Source organism: Plecotus auritus, assembly GCF_963455305.1.
Source record: "Plecotus auritus genome assembly, chromosome: 1".
Taxonomy (NCBI): domain Eukaryota; kingdom Metazoa; phylum Chordata; class Mammalia; order Chiroptera; family Vespertilionidae; genus Plecotus; species Plecotus auritus.
In genome coordinates this window covers 71215087-71234974 of record NC_137770.1, presented here as the reverse complement: position 1 = coordinate 71234974, position 19888 = coordinate 71215087, and the positions used below count along the sequence as shown (strand labels likewise).

The window sequence follows — 19888 nt, the reverse complement described above, 5'->3', positions numbered from 1 at the left end:
ATTCTGTTCCTCAGGTTTTTAATTCACTTAATTTTTAGGTTCACTTGTTGATAGATATGTATTGGTTTTCATAATTTTTATCTTTACTTTTTTCTTCTTCCTCTTCTTTAAGAATATCTTTCAGCATTTCATATAATACTGGTTTGGTGGTGATGAACTCCTTCAGCTTTTTCTTATTTGTGAAGCTCTTTATCTGCCCTTCAATTCTGAATGATAGCTTTGCTGGGTAGAGTAATCTTGGTTGTAGGTTCTTGCTATTCATCACATTGAAAATTTCTTGCCACTCCCATCTGGCCTGCATAGTTTCTGTTGAGAAGTCAGCTGACAGTCGTATGGGTGCTCCCTTGTAGGTAACTAACTGTTTTTCTCTTGCTGCTTTTAATATTCTCTCTTTGTCTTTTGCTCTTGGCGTTTTAATTATGATGTGTCTTGGTGTGGTCCTCTTTGGATTCCTTTTGTTTGGGGTTCTGTGCGCTGCCTGGACTTGTAAGTCTATTTCTTTCACCAGGTGGGGGAAGTTTTCGGTCATTATTTCTTCAAATAGGTTTTCAGTATCTTGCTCTCTCTCTTCTTCTGGCACCCTCATAATTCTGATGTTGGTACGCTTGAAGTTGTCCCAGAGTCTTCTTACACTATCTTCAACTTTTTGGATTTTTTTTTTTTTTTTGCTTTTTGCTTTTTCGGTTGAGTGTTTTTTGCTTCTTTGTATTTCAATTCTTTGACTTGATTTTTGTGTTCCTCTAGTCTGTTTTTGGGTCTCTGTATAATATTTTTTATTTCAGTCAGTGTATATTTAATTTCTAGTTGGTCCTTTTTCATATCTTCGAGGGTCTCATTATATTTATCGGCCTTTTCTAGGATATTCTTAAAAAGCCTTATAACCGTGGTTTTGAATTCTATATCCAGTCGTTCGTTTTCCTCCATTTCTTTCGTTTGTGATCTGATTCTTTGACGCCGCATATTCACTGCTTCCCTGAGTTGGTAAGGTAGATTTGTGTGCTAGGTTTCCAATATGGCCTAGTGGGTCTGCCTCCCCAGTTAACCTTAGGTGGACACTCTTGGTGCACCCCTTTGTGGACTGTGTGTACAGCCTTGTTGTAATTAAGTCTTGATTGTTGTTGGTATCACTGGGAAGAATTGACCTCCAGGCCAGTTGGCTGTAAGGATCAGCTGTGTCTATGCTGGCAGAAGCCCGGTGCTGGAGACAGCCTTATAGGATTAGACTTGCCAAATTGCAATAGCCTCTGTGCTCAGCTTGGGTGGGGTGGAGTCTCAGTCTTGGCTTCCAGTCAGCTTTGCCCTTGCGCGCACGTGCACGCCCTCAAACTTCTGCCTTCCCCGGCTCCCGAGTCTCCGCCCGAGAGTCCAGACTCCCCCCACAAGAGCGTGGGTCCCCAGGGGCTCGCCTGGAACCGGGGTTCAGTGCAGTCAGAACTGGGGCCCAGTGCAGTCAGGACCCTCTGACTCCCTTCCACCAGGGAAAGCCTGTGGCAACCTCCGCAGCCTTTGTGCGCACTGGCACGCACGCGCCTTCAGTCCTCCGCCTTCCCCGGCTCCCGAGTCTCCGCCTGAGAGTCCAGATTCCCCCCACAAGAGCGTGGGTTCCCAGGGGCTCGCCTGGAACTGGGGTCCAGTGCAGTCAGAACTGGGGCTCAGTGCAATTAGGAGCCTCCGACTCCCTTCCACTAGGGAAAGCCTGTGGCAACCTCTGCAGCCTTTGTGCGCACTGGCACACGCGCGCCTTCAGACTTCTGCCTTTCCCAGCTCCCAAGTCTCCGCCCAAGAGTCCAGACTCCCCCCCCCGTAAGAGCATGGGTCCCCAGGGGCTCGCCCGGAACTGGGGTTCAGTGCAGTCAGAACTGGGGTTCAGTGCGGTCGGGGGCTTCCTTCCCCCTTCCGCCAGAGAAAGTCAGCCAGGCTCTCAGCCGCCCTTCCTCTCTGCGCGCACGAAGACCCTTTGCCGTACCTCCAATTCTCTGTGAGCTTTTCTCTTTCCTTCTAGTTGTAGAATTTCCACTCAGCCAGCTTTCCTGTGGTTCTGGATGATGTCCGTTTTGTTTTTTAGTTGTAGTTTTGAAATTGTTGTGCGAGGCAGCAGTTTAGGTGCTTACCTATGCCGCCATCTTGGTTTCTCCAAGCATAACACTCTTAACACATCCTAGGTAATGGCATTCTCAACCCACTGCACCCTCTTAAACATTCTGTTGACTTGATAAATATTAATACGAACTAATCAGAATTTCACTTTATTCCTTTACAATAACATGAGTTGCCCTAGACTTGTCTATGAGAAATGTTAAATATAAAGACACATGATTCAAAGTAAAGAGATGGAGAAAGATATACCATGCTAACACTAATGAAAATAAAGTGAAAGTAGTCATATTAATTTCAGAAAGATTAGACTTCAGAACAAGAAAAGTTATGCCCTAGCCAGTTTGGCTCAGTGGATAGACTCTGAGCGTCAGCTTGCGGACTGAAGGGTCCCAGGTTCAATTCCTGTCAAGGACACATGCCCAGGTTGTGGGCTTGATCCCCAGTAGGGGACATGCAGGAGGCTGCCAATGAATGATTCTCTCTCATCATTGATGTTTCTCTCTCTCTCCCCCGCTTCCTTCCTCTCTGAAGTCAATAAATATATATATTTTTTAAAAAGAACAAGGAAAGTTAGCAGGGATTAAGAAGAGCATTATGTAATGATAAAGGGGTCAATTCTTTGAGAAAACATAACAGTCCTTAATGTGTATGTGCCTAACAACAAAGCATCAGAATACATGAGGCAAAACTGATAGAACTGCAAGAAGAAATAGATGAATCCACTGTTGTAATTAGATACCTTAACACCCTTATATCAGAAATGGACAGATCCAACAGAGAGAAAATCAGTATGAACATAGTTGAATTCAACAGCAAAATCAATCAACTGGATATAATTGGCATCTATAGATTTCCTTATTCAACAACAGTAGAATACATTCTTCTCAAGCTCACATGGAACATTCACCAAGATAGACTATATTTTGAGTCATGAAACACACCTTAAAAAATGTAAAAGAATATAAATCATACCATGCTAACTCTCAGATCACAATGGAATTAACCAGATGTAAATAGCAGAAAGATGGAAAATTCCAAAATACTTGGAGATTAAACAACACACTTTTAAATATCACATAAGTCAAAGAAGAAACCTCTAAAAATATTAAAAAATTTTTTGAACTAAATGAAAATACAACTTATCAAAAATTGTGGCATGTAGCAAAAGTAGTGCTTAGAGAGAATTTTTAGCATTGAATAAATATATTAGAAGAGAAAAAATACATCTGATTAGGGTTTAATAACCAAAATTTATAAAAAACTTATACAAGTTAACACCAAAAAACAAAAACAATCCAATTAAAAAATGGGCAAAGGACCTGAATAGACAGTTCTCCAAAAAGAACATACAGATTGCCAATAGACATATGAAATGATGCTCAGCTCCAGTAATCATCAGAGAAATGCAAATGAAAACCACAATGAGATATCACTGTATACCTGTCACAATGGCTATCAACAATAAATCAACAAACAACAAACATTGGTGAGGATGCAGAGAAAAGGAACTCTCGTACACTCTTAGTGAGAATGCAGATTGGTGCAGGAAAACAGTATGGAGTTACCTCAAAAAAATTAGAAATGGAACTGCCTTATGACCCAGCTATTCCACTTCTGGGAATATATCCTAAGAAGCCCAAAACACTAATTTGAAAGAATATATGCACCTCTCTGTTCATTGTAGCATTATTTATAATAGCCAATATTTAGAAGCAGCCCAAGTGCCCATCAGAAGGTAGACTGAATTAAAAAAAAAAAAAGGTGTGGAATATTTACACAATGGAATACAACTCAGCCATAAAAAAGGAAGTCTTACCTTTTGCAACAGCATGGATGGACCTGGAGAGTATTATGCTAAGTGAAACAAACCAGTCAGAGAAAGACAAATATCATACGATTTCACTTATGTGCAGGATCTAATTAATAAAATAAACTAACAAAATAGAAACAGATTCAGATATAGAGAACAAACTTAGAGCTATCAGAGGGGAAGGAGTTGGGGGACTGGGTGAAAAAGGTGAAGGCATTAAGCAAAAAACAAACAAAACCACCTCATAGACAGACAATAGTATGGTGACTACCAGAAGGAAAGGGGAGAGGGTGCAGTAGAAGATAAAAGGGAAATAAATGGTGATGGAAGGAGACTTGACTTGGAGTGAACACACAATACACTATACAGATGATGTATTACAGAACTATACATCTGAAACCTATATAATTTTATTAACCAATGTCACCCCAATGGATTCAATAGAAATAAATAAATAAATAAAATACATAAATTAGTAATCTAAGCTTCCACCTTAGGAAATTAGAAAAATAAGAGCATATTAAATACAAATAACTAGAAGCAAAATAATATTAAAAATTAGAGCAGAAATCAATGAAATTGAAAAGGAAATCAAAGGAGAACATCAACAAAACCAAAAGTGTTTCTTTAAAAAGATAAATGATGCCCTAGCCAGTTTGGCTCGGTGGAGAGCATTGGCCTGTGGACTGAAGGGTCCTGGGTTCGATTCCGGTCAAGGGCACGTACCTCGGTTGCAGGCTCCTCCCCAGCCCAGGCTGTGGTCTGGGCTCCTGCAGGAAGCAACCAATCAATGTGCTTCTCTCACATCAATATTTCTCTCTCTTTCCCTCTCTCTTCCACTCTCTCTAAAAATCAATGGAAAAAATAAAAATAAGTAAAAGATTAAATGATCAATGAAATAATTAAGCCTTTATTCAGGCTGAGAAAAACAGAGAAGACAAAAATTACTAATATCAGAATGAAAGAAGGGATATCACTATATTTCCTCTGGAATTAAAAAGATAATAAAGGACTATTATGAACAACTCTCTAAGCCCATAAATGTGATAACCTAGATAAAACAGACCAATTTCTTCAAAGACACGATCTGCCAAAACTCACGTAAGAAGAAATAGGCAATCTGAATAGGCCTATAATTGAGTCAATAATTAATAACCCTCCAAAAAAGAAAGAACCAAGCCCAGATGGAGTCTGGTACATTTTACCAAACACTTAAGATATTACAACAATCCTTTACAATATCTTCTAGAAAAAGAAGAGGGAATTCTTTCTTACTCATTCTATGAAGCCAGCATTATCTAACATCAAAAAAAGACAGAGAGAGAGAAACCAAGATGGCGGCATAAGGTATACACCTGTATGTGCTGCCTCTCACAACCACACCAAAACTACAACTAAAAGACAAAACGACTGTCACCCAGAACCACGGGAAAGCTGGCTGAGTAGAAGTTCTACAACTAAAAGGAAAGAAAAAAGTGCATCGAGACCGGGTAGGACGTGCAGAAGTGCGGAAAAGCAGAGGTACGGAGGCGCGCGAATCGGACTGGCGACTGGGTGTGCTGTATTTTTCAATCTGGAAGGAGATACAAGCTCCCGACTGCTCTGAACTCCAGTTTCCGGCAAGACTCTGGGGACCCAGACTCCTACAGGGAGAAGCTGGACTGTCTGGCATCAGGTTGGAAAGTGAGGGTGGCTTTCTTGCAGAGGTGCTTGCAGGAATCATTGTTTACTGTGCTGGGGTGCAGGACATGGAGACACAGACACAGAAATGGCTGACTGCCAGCCATCGCTGTTTGCTACACCCTGGTGATTCCCTGAGACCCCGCCCCACACAATTTAAAAACCCACCCAAACTGTGCGCAGCGGCTTTTGCATATGAATGGCCTGCCCTTTCGCAGCTTAACCTAACAAATTGCAGCTGGGTCAGACAGCTCCAAAACTTCCAAATCCCAAACAAAGAGGAGGAATCTGCAGATCTCGCTGTAGCTCCTGATGGGTGGCCTAGGCAGTGGCTGACTTTGCACCTCCTTGGAGATCCAGGAGCCAGTGTACCTAGTTGTCAGTGTGAGACGATACCAGATTTCAACTCCGCACATCCATAAGTGACACACTCAAGAGGCAGACTCAGTGAGCACCAAAGCCCCACTGAAGCAAGTCCTGCCCCATAAGGGTGTCGTCAGCACAGCAGTTCTTCCATTATAGACACAGCAGGTCCTCACAGCCAATTGGCCTGGAGGTCAATTCCTCCCAGTGTACCAACAACAATCCAGGCTTACCTACACGAAGACTGTGCACCCAGCCCACTAAGGGGTGCACCAAAAGTGTCCACCTCAGGTGATTGGGGAGGCTGAGCCACTGGGCCTTATAGGTCACCTACCACACAAACCCACTCCATCAACACAGGGAAGCAGCCAAAATACGGAGACAAAGAAACATGTCACGAATGAAAAAAATGGAGAAAAGCAAACTACTGGATATAGAGTTCAAAACCACAGTTATAAGGTTACTCAAGAATCTTCTAGAAACCTCCGAGAAACTTAGTGAGACCTTCAAGGATCTTAATGAGAATGCCAAAAAAATGGAAAAGGACCAGTCAGAAATTAAGCATATACTGTCTGAAATAAAGAATAATATACAGAAATTCAACAGTAGACTAGAGGACCCCAAGAATCAAACCAAAGATTTGAAATATGAGGAAGCAAAAAACACCCAACCAAAAAAACAAAAAGAAAAAAGAATCCAAAAATATGAAGATAGTGTAAGGAGCCTCTGGAACAACTTAAAGCATACCAACATCTGAATTATGGGGGTGCCAGAAGAAGAGAGAGAACAAAATATTGAAAACCTATTAGAAGAAATAATGACAGAAAACTTTGCCTACTTGGTGAAAGAAATAGACTTACAAGTCGAGGAAGCTCAGAGAACCCTAAACAAGAGGAATCCAAAGAGGACCACACCAAGACACATAATTAAAATGCCAAGGGCAGAAGACAAAGAGAGAATCTTGAAAGCAGCAAGAGAAAAACAGTTATCTACAAGGGAGTACCCATACGAATGTCAGCTGATTTCTCAAAAGAAACTATGCAGGCCAGAAGGGAGTGGTAAGAAATATTCAAAGTGATGAACAGCAAGAACCTACAACCAAGATTGCTCTACCCAGCAAAGCTATCATTTAGAATTGAAGGTCAGATAAAGGGCTTCACAGACAAGAAAAAGCTAAAGGAGTTCATCACCAAACCAGGATTATATGAAATGCTGAAGGGTATTCTTTAAGAAGAGGAAGAAGAAGAAAAAGGTAAAGATAAAAATTATGAACAACAAAGTTACAACAAATACATACCTACCAACAAGTGAATCTAAAAATCAAGTGAATAAAAAATCTGATGAACAGAATTGATTGATGAATAGGATAGAATCAGGGACATAGAAAGGGAGTGGACTGACAATTCTCGGGGGGAAGGGGATATGAAGGGTGAGGGAAGAGATTGGACAAAAATCTTACACCTATGCATGAGGACAGTGGCGGGGGGTAAGGGCATGGGGTCGGTGGGGGATCAGGTGGAGGGGAGCTATGGTGGGGTGGGGGAAGAGGAACATCTGTAATCTGAACAATAAAGATTTATTTTTAAAAAAAGACAAAGACATTACAATAAAACAGCATTACAAACCAATATTTATTATGAACATAAATGCAAAAATATTCAACAAAATATTAGCAAATTGACTCTAATTTCTAAAAAGAATCATGCAACCCAGCCAACTGAGATTTGCCTCAGGCATGCAAAGCTTGTTTAACATTCATAAAATCAATCAATGTAATCTTTTAGCATGAAGCTAAAGAAGAAAAATCACATGATCATATCAATAGATGTAGAAAGAGCATTTGACAAAATTTATAGAAGGTAACTTCCTCAACTTGATAAAGAACATCAACCCAAATCCTACAGCTACTATCATACTTAATGGTGAGAAACCCAAAGTTTTCCACTAAGTTCAGGAGCAAAGCAAAGATGTTCCCTGTAACCACCACTTTTCAACATCATATTGGAAGTCCTAGATAATGCGATAAGACAAGAAAAAGAAATAAAAGTTATATAGATTGGGAAAGAAGAGATAAATACTCTTTGTTCACAGATTGAATAATTGTCTGTGTGGAATGTCTGAAACTGGCATACATACACAAAAAAGAAAGCTTGTTATAATAAGCAGTATAACAAGATTGCAGGGTACAAAGTTAATGCACAAAAGTAAATTGCTTTTCTATATACCAGCAATGATCAAGTGGAATTTGAAATTTAAAAACACATTACCATTTACATTAGCACCCCCAAAATGACGTATTTAGGTATAAATCTAACAAAATATGTACGAGATCTATGTGATAAAAACTACAAAATTCTGATGAAAGCAATCAAAGAAGGACTATATATATGGAGATAGATTCTATGTCTGTGGATAGGGAGATTCAATATTATCAAAATGTCAGTTTTTCCCAACTTGATCTAGAGATTCAACACTTCCCAATCAAAATTGCAGAAAATTATTTTGTGGATATTAACAAACTGATTCCATGGTTTATGTGGAGAAGCAGAAGGCCCAGAATACCAACTTAGTGTTGAAGGAGAACAAAGTTAGAGGGCTGACATTATGTTACTTCAAGACTTAGTATAAACCTACTGTAATCAAGACAGCATGGTATTAGCAAATAAACAAATAGATCAATGGAACAAAATAGAGAGCCCCCAAAATAGACCCACATAAATATAGGAAACTGATCTTTGACTAAGGAAAAAGGCAATACAATGGAGCAAAGATAGTCTTTTCAACGAAGAGTCTGGAATGACTGGACATCCACATGTAAAAAAGTGAATCTAGACACAGGTCTTACATCCTTCACAAAAAAATAACTCAAAATGGATTGTAGGCTTAAATATAAAATGTAAAACTATAAAACTCCTAGAAGATAATATAGGAGGAAACCTAGATAACCTTGGGCATGGCAATTACTTTTTAGATATAATACCAAAGGCATGAGCCATGAAAGAAATAAGTGATAAGTTGGGCTTTATAAAAATTAAACTATTGCTCAGTGAAAAACAATGTCAAGAAAATGAGAGGACAAGCCACAGACTGGGAGGAAATATTGGAAAAGATACACCTGATAAAGTACTGCTATCCAAAATATACAAAGAACTTTTAAAATTCAGTAATAAGAAATCAGACACCCAATTTAAAAATGGGTAAAAGACCTGAACAGACACCTCACCAAAGAAGATATACAGGTGGCAAGTAAACATATGAAAAGACATTCAACATCATGTCATTGGGGAATTGCAAATTAAAACAAGATACCACTACACATTTACTAGAATGGCCAAAATTCAAAAAACTGACAACAAAATGCTGGTGAGGATGTGAAACAATAGGAACTCATATTCATGGCTGGTGGGAATGCAAAATGATCGTCACTTTGGAAGACAATTTGACATCTTACAAAACTAAATATAGTCTTACCATACAATCCAGCAATGTGCTCCTTGGAATTTACCCAAAGGAGTTGAAAACTTATGTCCACATAAAAACCTGCACATGGATGTTCATAGCAGCTTTATTCATACTTGCCAAAACTTGGAAGTGACCAAGATGTCCTTCAGTAGGTTAATAGATAAATAAACTGTGTTACATCCAAACAATAGGATTATTATTCAGGTTTTAGAAGAAATGAACTATGAAGCTATGAAAGGACATGAAGGAAAGTTAAACACATATTACCAAGTAAAGGAAGCCAATCTGAAAAATGCTACAAGTATGTACCTTTTTTATTCCAACTATATGAAATTCTGAAAAAGACAAAACTATGGAGATAGTAAAAACATTAGTGGTTGCAAGGCGTTGAGGAGGGAGTGATGACTAGAACACAGAAGATTTTTAGGACAGTGAAACTACTCTGTATGAAACTATAATGATGAATACATGTCATTATACATTTCTCAAAACCCACAGAATGTACAATACCAAGAATGAACCCTAATTAAACTATGGACTTCGAGTGATAATGATGTGTCAATGTAGGTTCATTGAATGTAACAAATGGACCACTCAGATGCAAGATGTTGATAGTGGGAGATTGTGGGGGACAGTAGGTACCTGGGAACTCTCTGCACTTTCTGCTCAATTTTTCTGTGAACCTAAAAGTGCTCTAAAAAATAAAGTTTACTAATTAAAAAAAATTAAAAGGCAACATAACAGTTATCTTAAATTGCACTAGAGAATTTTAACATATATAAGAAATCAAAAAGAAATATACACAATATAAAAAGAACATATACCAATCAATAATAAAAATAATAAGCAAATAAAAATGGGTGATACAAACTGCAGCTGTGCATATTAAAATGAATATCAAAATTATTAATATTGAGTAAACAAAGCATGTCACAAAAGAATATGTATAGTGTATCTCTATTTGTATAAAAGTTTTTTAAAGGCAAAACCAAGTTATATATGTTTGAGGATTCATATACTCATGGCAATACTATAAAAAACAGCAAGAAAATGATTTCATACAAAATTTATTTGTTACCTCTGAAGGGTGAGGGAAGGAGGCAGATACATTTGAAGAGAGGCACACAGGAACTCCAAAGGAACAAGTCATTTCTGTGCTTATGCTCACTGGCGGGTCATAGTTGTACCCTTAAGTATTATTCTCTAAACTCTGCACATACATTATACACTCTTCAATATACATGCTATATTTCATACTAAAGAAAAAATAATGTATAATGAATAGACAATTCATAGAAGAAATAGAAATAGCATTTAATGTATAAAAAGTTAGTCTACAACCCTAGCTGGTTTGGCTCAGTGGATAGAGTGTCGGCCTGCAGACTGAAGGGTCCTAGGTTCGATTCTGGTCAAGGGCACATGCCTGGGTTGTGGGCTCGATTCCCAGTGGGGGATGTGCAGGAGGCAGCCGATCAATTATTCTTTCTCATCATTGATGTTTCTATCTCTCTCTCCCTCTCTCTTTCTCTCTGAAATCAATAAAAATGTTTTTTTTTAAGTCTACATTAATTATAGAAATTCAAATTGAAATGCATTATCTTTTCTAAAATACTTTAGGTCGGCAAAAGTTTAAAAAATCCATAAAGTTCAATATTGTGACGAGTAGGGAGAAATGAGCACTCAAATACAATTGTAGGTGATAGAGTAAGTTGTCACAGTCATTTTGGAAGGCAGGGCATTATGCTGCTCTCTACTACAGTAACACTAGGTGAGGGAAGCTGTGTTCTACCTTGTGTATGTTTGTTTAAATATTATGAGCATGTATTACATTTATAATAAACTGATGAAGATATTTTTAAAAGGGTTAATAAGAAAATTCAAATATATCTATATTTGAATAAGAAAGCAAACTCTTGGATTAATGTTTATCATAAATGTTCAATTTCATAACTTTATTTTTATTTTTATAGTGATGTTATTTTTAGTAAGTTAAAATTTATAGAGTTATAATTTATAGAGTTTCAAAAGTTGGAAATGGAAATCTTTATAATTGAACAAAATTCCATCAGTCTTACCATGTGTAAAACAATTTTATTTTTATTACAACAGAGCTACCAGAGAAAAGGAGAATGCATCAATTGACACCTCTCAGGTAATCTAGATTGAGCAATTTGTCTTTTTTTTTTTTTTTTCATTTTAATCATCATCATCATTGTGTAGTATATAATGTGTCCTGTTCTTTCCTTCTTCTACAGATGGATATTTGATAAATTCTCTGTAAATGTAATTACCTGTCTCTTTTGCTCATCTTATCTTCTCATTGATTCATTCATTTGTACATGTATTTATTAATTTATAAAACAGTGCCTGCTTTGTGCCAGCCACAAAAAAATGCTAGGCAAAGGGAGTCAGGAGTGAATAAAGCAATTCCTGTGTCTTTATGAATCTTAGAATCTATTTGGAAAGACAGGCACTAAATAATTACAGGTATGAAGAGTGTTACAAAAGGGTGCTTTAGGAGATTACAACAAGAAACTTGACCAGGATGAGGGTCAGGAAAGACCTCCTGAAGGAAATAATGTTAAAGCTGAAATTGATGCATGTGGATACAGTAGCTAGTAAAAAATAAAAATAAAAAGGTGGGAAAAGCACATTCCAAATAGAAGGAATTGCATTTTCAAAAATCTTAGGTACAAAGGAGCACATTTGAAAAAATTAAATAAATGCATACATACATATATACACAAACATATAACTTTTAGCAAGAGAAAAGACAGCAAAGGAAAGGGTGCTATGTAACTAGGCTAGAGAAACAGGCAGGGGCAATTCTGCAGAGTCTCTTATAATAATTCTTTTTTTTCTCATTAAACTTTGTTTTAATGGGTCTTAAAATTCTGTGACAGATTTTTGGTCACGTTGTTTCCATTAAAAAGTACTGATATTGAAAACTAATAACTTAAAAACTGCCCCCCCCCCCCACACACACACAAATGGTCCACAAAACATTCTCCTTTCCTTCTGAAGGTTTTACGATGCATTGTAATCATTAACCAATCTTTTACCATTAAACTTAAATGGCCAATTGAGACAAACAGTTCTGAAACTGTTCTTCCACCACTAAGACTGGGGTGGCAGGTGTTGGGAATAATATTCATTTAGCTTTCTGGGCAGACTTGGTAACTGCCAGCTCCAGCTGCCTTCTTGTCCACTGCTTTGATGACACCCACAGCAACTATTTGTCTCATGTCACGAACAGCAAAACAGCCCAGAGGAGGATAGTCAGAGAAGCTCTTAACACACATGGGCTTGCCAAGGACCATATTGACGATGGCAGCATCACCAGATTTCAAAAACTTAGGTCCATCTTCCAGCTTTTTCCCAGAACGATGATCAGTCTCCTTCAGCTCAGCAAATTTGCAAGCAGTGTGAGCTTTGTGACCATCCAGCACAGGTGCATATCCAGCACAGATTTGGCCTGGGTAGTTCAGGATAATCACCTGAGCTGTGAAGCCAGCTGCTTCCATTGGTGGGTCATTTTTGCTGTCACTACGATGAACATCTTTGAAAGACATGTTCTTGACATTGAAGTTCACATTGTCCCCAGGAAAAGCTTCACTCAAAACTTCATGGTGCATTTCAACAGAGTTGACTTCAGTTGTAACATTGACTGGAGCAAAGGTGACCATCATGCCAAGTTTGAGAACACCAGTTTCCACCTGGCCCACAGGGACAGTACCAATACCATCATTTTGTAGACATTCTGGAGGGGCAGACACAGGGGCTTGTCAGTTGGACAAGTTGGTGGCAGAATGCAATTCCAGAGTTTCAAGCAGCACAGTTCCACTGGCATTGCCACCTTTTTTAAAAAATATTTTATTGATTTTTTACAGAGAGGAAGGGAGAGGGATAGAGAGTTAGAAACATCGATGAGAGGGAAACATCAATCTGCTGCCTCCTGCACACCCCCTATTGGGGATGTGCCCGAAACCAAGGTACATGCCCTTGACCGGAATCAAACCTGGGACCCTTCAGTCCGCAGGCTGATGTTCTATCCACTGAGCCAAACCGGATAGGGCTGGCATTGCCATCTTTATGAGTGACTTTCCATCCCTTGAACCAAGGCATATTAGCACATGGCTCCAGCATGTTGTCTCCATTCTAACCAGAAATTGGCACAAATGCTGTGTCAGGGTTGTAACCAATTTTCTTAATTAGGTGCTGACTTCTTTAACAATTTCCCGTATCTTTTCTGGGTATAGGATAGCTCAGTGGAATCCATTTTGTTAACACCAGCAATCAGTTTTTCACACCCAGTGTGTAAGCCAGAAGGGCATGCTCACAGGTCTGCCGTTCTTGGAGATACCTGCTTCAAATTCCACTAGCAGCAACTATCAGGACAGCACAGTCAGTCTGAGATGTGCCTGAATCATGTTTGTTTTTTTTCATTGTTTTTGTTTTGTTTTTTTATTTTGAATCATGTTTTTTATGAAGTCTCTGTCTTTTGGGGCATCAATGATGATCATCTACAGGGGTCCTCAAACTTTTTAAACAGGGGGCCAGTTCACTGTCCCTCAGACCTTTGGAGGGCCAGACTATAGTTTAAAAAAAAACTATGAACAAATTCCTATGTGCACTGTGGGCCCGGGACGAGTCGGCTGCTAAGCAGGACAGGCTGCGGCACCCGGCGAGCCGGATAAATGTCCTCGGCGGGCTGCATGTGGCCCGTGGGCCGTAGTTTGAGGACCCCTGATTAATACTTGCTGGTCTCAAATATCCACAGGGATATATCAGTGGTGATACTATGCTCATGTCCAGCTTTTGGTTTATCCCATACTTGAAGGTGCCCTTCCCCATCTCAGCAGCCTCCTTCTCAAATTTTTCAGTATTTCTTCCCTTGGATTACAACTTCGAAATCCCTTGGAAAAATCAGATGAAAGCTGTGAATCATCTCTATAGCAAAATAATTTGTTATACTGTTTGAGGGAGTTCAAAGCTCATCTATAGATCCCAGGATAATAATCCCTACATTAAGAGTTCAGGTGTGGCAAAATAACATGTTACTAAACAGTGAATGGGACAACAATGAGATCAGGGAAGAAATCAAAGGATACCTTGAGACAAATGAAAATGAACACACAACAGCCCAAATCTTATGGGACACCGTACTAAGAGGGAACGACTTAAGAATACTGGCCTACCTCAAGAAACAAGAAAACACCCAAATAAACAATCTAACTTTACACCTAAAGGAACTAGAAAAAGAACAACAAACAAAGCCCAAAGTGAGTAGAAGGAAAGAAATAATAAAGATTAGAGTGGAAATAAATGACATAGACACTAAAAAAAAAAAATACAAAATATCAATGAAACCAAGAACTGGTTCTTTGAAAAGATAAAGAAGATTGACAAACCTTTAACCAGACTCATAAAGAAAAAAAAAGAAAGGATCCAAATAAATAAAATCAAATAAAAGAGAAGTAAAAATTGACACCACAGAAATACAAAGGATTGTAAGAAAATAATGTGAACAACTATATGCTAACAAATTGGATAACCTAATCAAAATGGATAAATTCCTAGAAACATACACTTTTCCAAAACTGAATCAAGAAGAATCAGAAAATCTGAACAGACTAATTACAACTAATAATATTGAAGCAGTAATAAAAAAACTCAAAGATAAAGATACTACAAAGAAAGAAAATCATAGGCCAATATCCCTGATGAATTAACATATATGCAAAAATCTTCAACACTATAGAGTTTTCTCAGAAAATTAAAAATTGCTTTTACCTGTGATCTAGTAATTCCTCTTCTGGGAATTTATCCGAAGAAATCCAGAACACTAATTTGAAAGAATATATGCACCCTTATGTTCACAGCAGCATTATTTACAAGAGTTAAGCTATGGAAGCAACCCAAGTGCCCGTTAATAGATGAGTGGATAAAAAAGCTGTGGTACCTATATACAATGGAATATTACTCAGCCATAAAAAGAATGAAATCTTACATTAGCAACAACATAGATGTACCTAGAGGATATTATCTTAGTGAAATGAGTCAGCCAGAGAAAGACAAATACCATGATTCCACTGATATGTGGAATCTAAAGAACAAAGTAAATAAACAAGCAAAACTGAAACAGACTCATAGACACAGAAAGGGAACTACTGGTTGCCAGAGGGGAGGCGGTTTGGAGGACTGGGTTTTCTAAAGATGGGAGGGGGATTTGGGATGGTGCTGAAAAAGGTGAAACAAGAAGTACAAATTGGTAGTTACAGAATAGTCATAGGGATGTAAAGTACATCATAGGAAATTTGGTCAATAATCCTATCTAATAAAAGAGTAATATGCAAATTAACCATCACTCCACTATACCCAGAAGCCACGCCCACCAGCCAATCAGGAGCGAGTATGCAAATTAACCCAACCAAGATGGCTGCGGCCACAGAGGGAGCAGGAGGCTTGGGTTGCCCCCGGCGATGAAGGAAGCCAAGCTCCCGCAGCCCTGGCCTGCCTTGGTCTCCGCTACCAAGTTTCAATTATAGAAGATAAATAAATCCCAACAAAAATGGCTGCGGCCACAGAGCAAGCAGGAGGCTTGGCTCCGCTCAAGGCTACAAAGTTTCAATCGTAGAAGATAAATAAATCCCAGATACCAGGGCCTCCACTTGGGTCGCTGGGGGGCGTGGCCAGCCTGCAAACCACCATAGGCCCCTCGCCCAGGCCACCCCACACCCTAAGGGAACCCCCACCCTGATCCGGGACACCCTTCAGGGCAAACCAGCTGGCCCCCACTTGTGCACCAGGCCTCTATCCTATCTAATAAAAGAGTAATATGCAAATTGACCATCACTCCAACACACAAGATGGCTGCCCCCATGTGGACACAAGATGGTCGCCATAAGATGGCCAGAAGGGGAGGGCAGTTGGGAGGGACCAAGCCTGCAAGGGAGGGCAGTTGGGGGTGATCAAGCCTGCAGGGGAGGGCAGTTAGGGGTGACCAGGCTGGCAGAGGAGGGAAGTTGGCTACCGGGCCTGCAGGGAAGGGCAGTTGAAGAGGACCCAGGCCTGCAGGGGAGAGCAGTTGGGGGTGACCAGACCTGCAGGGGAGGGCAGTTAGGGGCAAACAGGCTGGCAGGGGAGCAGTTAGGTATCAATCAGGCTGGCAGGGGAGTGGTTAGGGGGTGATCATGCTGGCAGGCAGAAGCGGTTAGGGGCAATCAGGAAGGCAGGCAGGAGAGCAGTTGGGCGCCAGCAGTCCTGGATTGTGAGAGGGATGTCCGGCTGCCCGTTTAGGCCCAATCCTACTGGGATCGGGCCTAAACGGGCAGTCGGACATCCCTCGAGGGGTCCCAGATTGGAGAGGGTGCAGGCTGGGCTGAGGGACACACACCAACCCCCCCCCCCCCCCGTGCAGGAATTTCGTGCACCGGGCCTCTAGTAATGTAATAACTATATATGGTGTCAGATGGGTATTAGAATTATTGGTGTGATCACTAAGTTACAGAATGTCCAATCATTGGGTTATACACCTGAAACTAATATGATATTGTATGTCAACTGTAAGTGTATGTGAGCTATAATTGGAAAAAATTATTAAAAAACAAAACATTATGCTGAGTAAAAGGAGTGTTACACAAGAAAAAAATAATAATTCAGGTGTGATTTAAAACACACACATAGGATCACTTTATAGAAGCTTTAAGTATGAAGAAACAGCTTAGAAATGGGCAAAGGACTCACTCTTTTAAAAAATGTTTTGTTAATCCTTACCTGAGGATATTTTTCCATTGATTTTTAGAGAGAGTGGAAGCGAGGGGGAGATACAGAGAGAGAGAGAAATGTTGATATGAAAGAGACACATCCATTGGTTGCCTCCCGCACAGGCCCTGCGGGGATCAAGCCTGCAATCAAGGTATGTGCCCTTGACCGAAATCAAACCCGGGACCCTTCAGTTAGAGGGCCAACGCTCTATTCACTGAGCCAAACCAGCCAGAGCAGGACTCACTTTTTAAAAATAAATAATGCATTTCACACACACATAATTTTTTTAAAAAAACTTTTGCTTCTACTGAAGAATTGAGACTTTTGTAAAGCTGAAAGAGTTTATAACTCTAGATCAAGAATTTATGAACCTGAGTGGTTGCCATCCCAGTTGACTTCCAAAGCCAGCAATAGGAACATAGCTATCAGTTTGGATAAATGAAGCAGGGTGAAAGTGCCCATCTCAGCCAAAATCTTTTCTTAGGGTCTCTCAAAATGGATCCAAGTAGTTTGATTCTAAATGTTTTGCCTCACATATTTACAAGGAAAAAATATATATGTAAAGACCACATTTTTCAAAGTGCTTTCACCTAATTTCAAACCATGTTAAATGGTGTGGCAGTTCTTCAAAAAATTAAACATTGAATTACAGTATGATCCAGCAATTCCATTTATGAGTACATATCCAAAAGCGAAAGTAAGCAAACAGATATTTGTACATACTTATGTTCTTCACAGCGCATTATTTACAGCAGCCAAAAGGTGGAAGCAGTCTGGCAATCCGGGTGTCATTGACAGATGAATGCATCCACAAAATGTGGTATATACACACAATGGATTATTATTCCATTAAAAAGGAAGAAAGTTCTGACACCTGCTACAAATGGATGAATCTTGAAGACATTACACTAAATGAAATAAGCCAGACACAAAAGGACAGATACTTTATGATGCCACTTACATGAGATATCTAGATGAGTAGTCAGACTCATGGAGACAGGAAGTAGAATAGTGGTTGCCAGGAGCTAGGGGCAGGGAGGAATGGGGAATTACTGTTTAATGGGTACAAAGGTTCAGTTTGGGAAGATGTAAAAGTGCTAGAGATGAATGGTGATGATGGTTACACAACAATGTGAATGTATTTAATGCCACTTAAAATGGTTAATACACTTAAATTGGTTAATATGATAAATTTTGTTATGTGTATTTTACCACAATAAAAAAATATATTCTTGTCAGCTATTGTTCATAAGGATGATTATTGACATTTATATAGGATACAGATCTAATTTGTTAAATAAACTGACATCACAAACTAGTCTTGAGATGAACTAATTTTTTGGTCTAATTTTTTAATAATCCAAATAAAATGTGCTTGCAATGTATAAATTTAATTTGCTCCCTTTTTTTTGTGCCAACAGAAAAATCAAGAGGATCTAGGCCTGTGGGAGGAGAAATTTGGAAAGTTTGTGGATGTCAAAGTTAATGGTAAAATTGAATCTGGTATAGTGCTAAAACAGATCTTTCCAAAATGGCTAAATATCTCTATCCAAAAGTTCCTGGAGCTTTGGCACCTAAACAAGTAACTTCTGCAAGATGAACAGAAATCTCAGATTTGAGTCCCCTATTCTTCCATAATGCATTGCAACAAAGAAATAATGATTATATGCCTTTTGTGGAGAGTATAAAAGAACTATAGGCCTCATGGGGCTTATGGTCTCATGGAGGGCCCTAGATCAGCACACTACTTGCACTATCCACTATATCAGATAGCTGCAAATTCCACATTCTATTTTTATGAGAGTCAAGTGGTGACAAAACAATTTCTAGAGCTCATCAGCTCCAACATGCCAAGCCAGTGGTTCTCAACGGTTGCCAGGCCTCCCCATCAGATGCCCATCTGTGACATTTCTCCCTAGGCTTAGTGATGGGAGCGTGTGTGCGTGTGTGCGTGTGTGCGTGTGTGTGTGTGTGTGTGTGTGTGTGTGTGTGTGTGTTTGTCTCTTTGGGAAATACCTTTCAGATATTTGGGACTTATGTAGCTGGAAAAAATACTTTCTTCCTTCCTCCTCCCTGCCCTGTAGAAGGCCAGACCCTCCCTAAATCCTTGAAAATCCCTGTTCTAGCATCTGTCTCTATAGCCTAGTATATGATCAGCGCTGACAACTTACCCAAAATTTATAAGCAAGGGGAATATCATAATCTTTTTTACCTTTTCTATAGCACTCTCATTCTATAAACTCCTCCAAATAAGGATCATTTCAGGTCAAATACTTTAACCTACAAATGAATTTAAGGCAGTGTTATCCTTCCTAATTATTTGAATTTTCCCATATCTCTAAAATAATGGTTAAATAAAAGACTTTGTCTTTGGTTAAAGGAAATTTATGTGTTTACAATCACAGGGTATTCTGAGGAGCCAAGAAAGATCCTCCTTGACATTATAGCTCCTGAACACAGTGAGAAAAATAATCAGGCACAAGACACCCACTCTTCATCTAGCAAAGATTAAAATTGCTCAGTATCCTTTGGTTTCTAAAGCAAAGGAGTACCTAATATATTTTTTAAAAGTTTAGATTAGAAAGAAAGCTAAAACTTTGTAACCATATGTTACCAATAAAAAGATTTACTATAAATGAGGACACAGAGAGATTCAGCACACAGCTAAGTGAACATAAGTAATAAGTGACCAGAATTTTGCCTTTTGCA

The 19888-nt window shown here is 39.1% G+C and overlaps 1 protein-coding gene across 2 annotated transcripts in view; it reads left to right on the top strand.

Moving 5' to 3' along the window:
* The window catches only part of GANC (glucosidase alpha, neutral C), a 94031-nt gene that overhangs the window by 27525 nt on the left and 46618 nt on the right, over positions 1 to 19888 (top strand). For both annotated transcript variants that reach the window (XM_080645453.1, XM_080645454.1), the window contains 2 exons: positions 11522 to 11564; positions 18601 to 18667. In XM_080645453.1, the coding sequence (XP_080501579.1) occupies positions 11522 to 11564; positions 18601 to 18667 (110 nt within the window). The remainder of the gene's footprint in view (positions 1 to 11521; positions 11565 to 18600; positions 18668 to 19888) is intronic.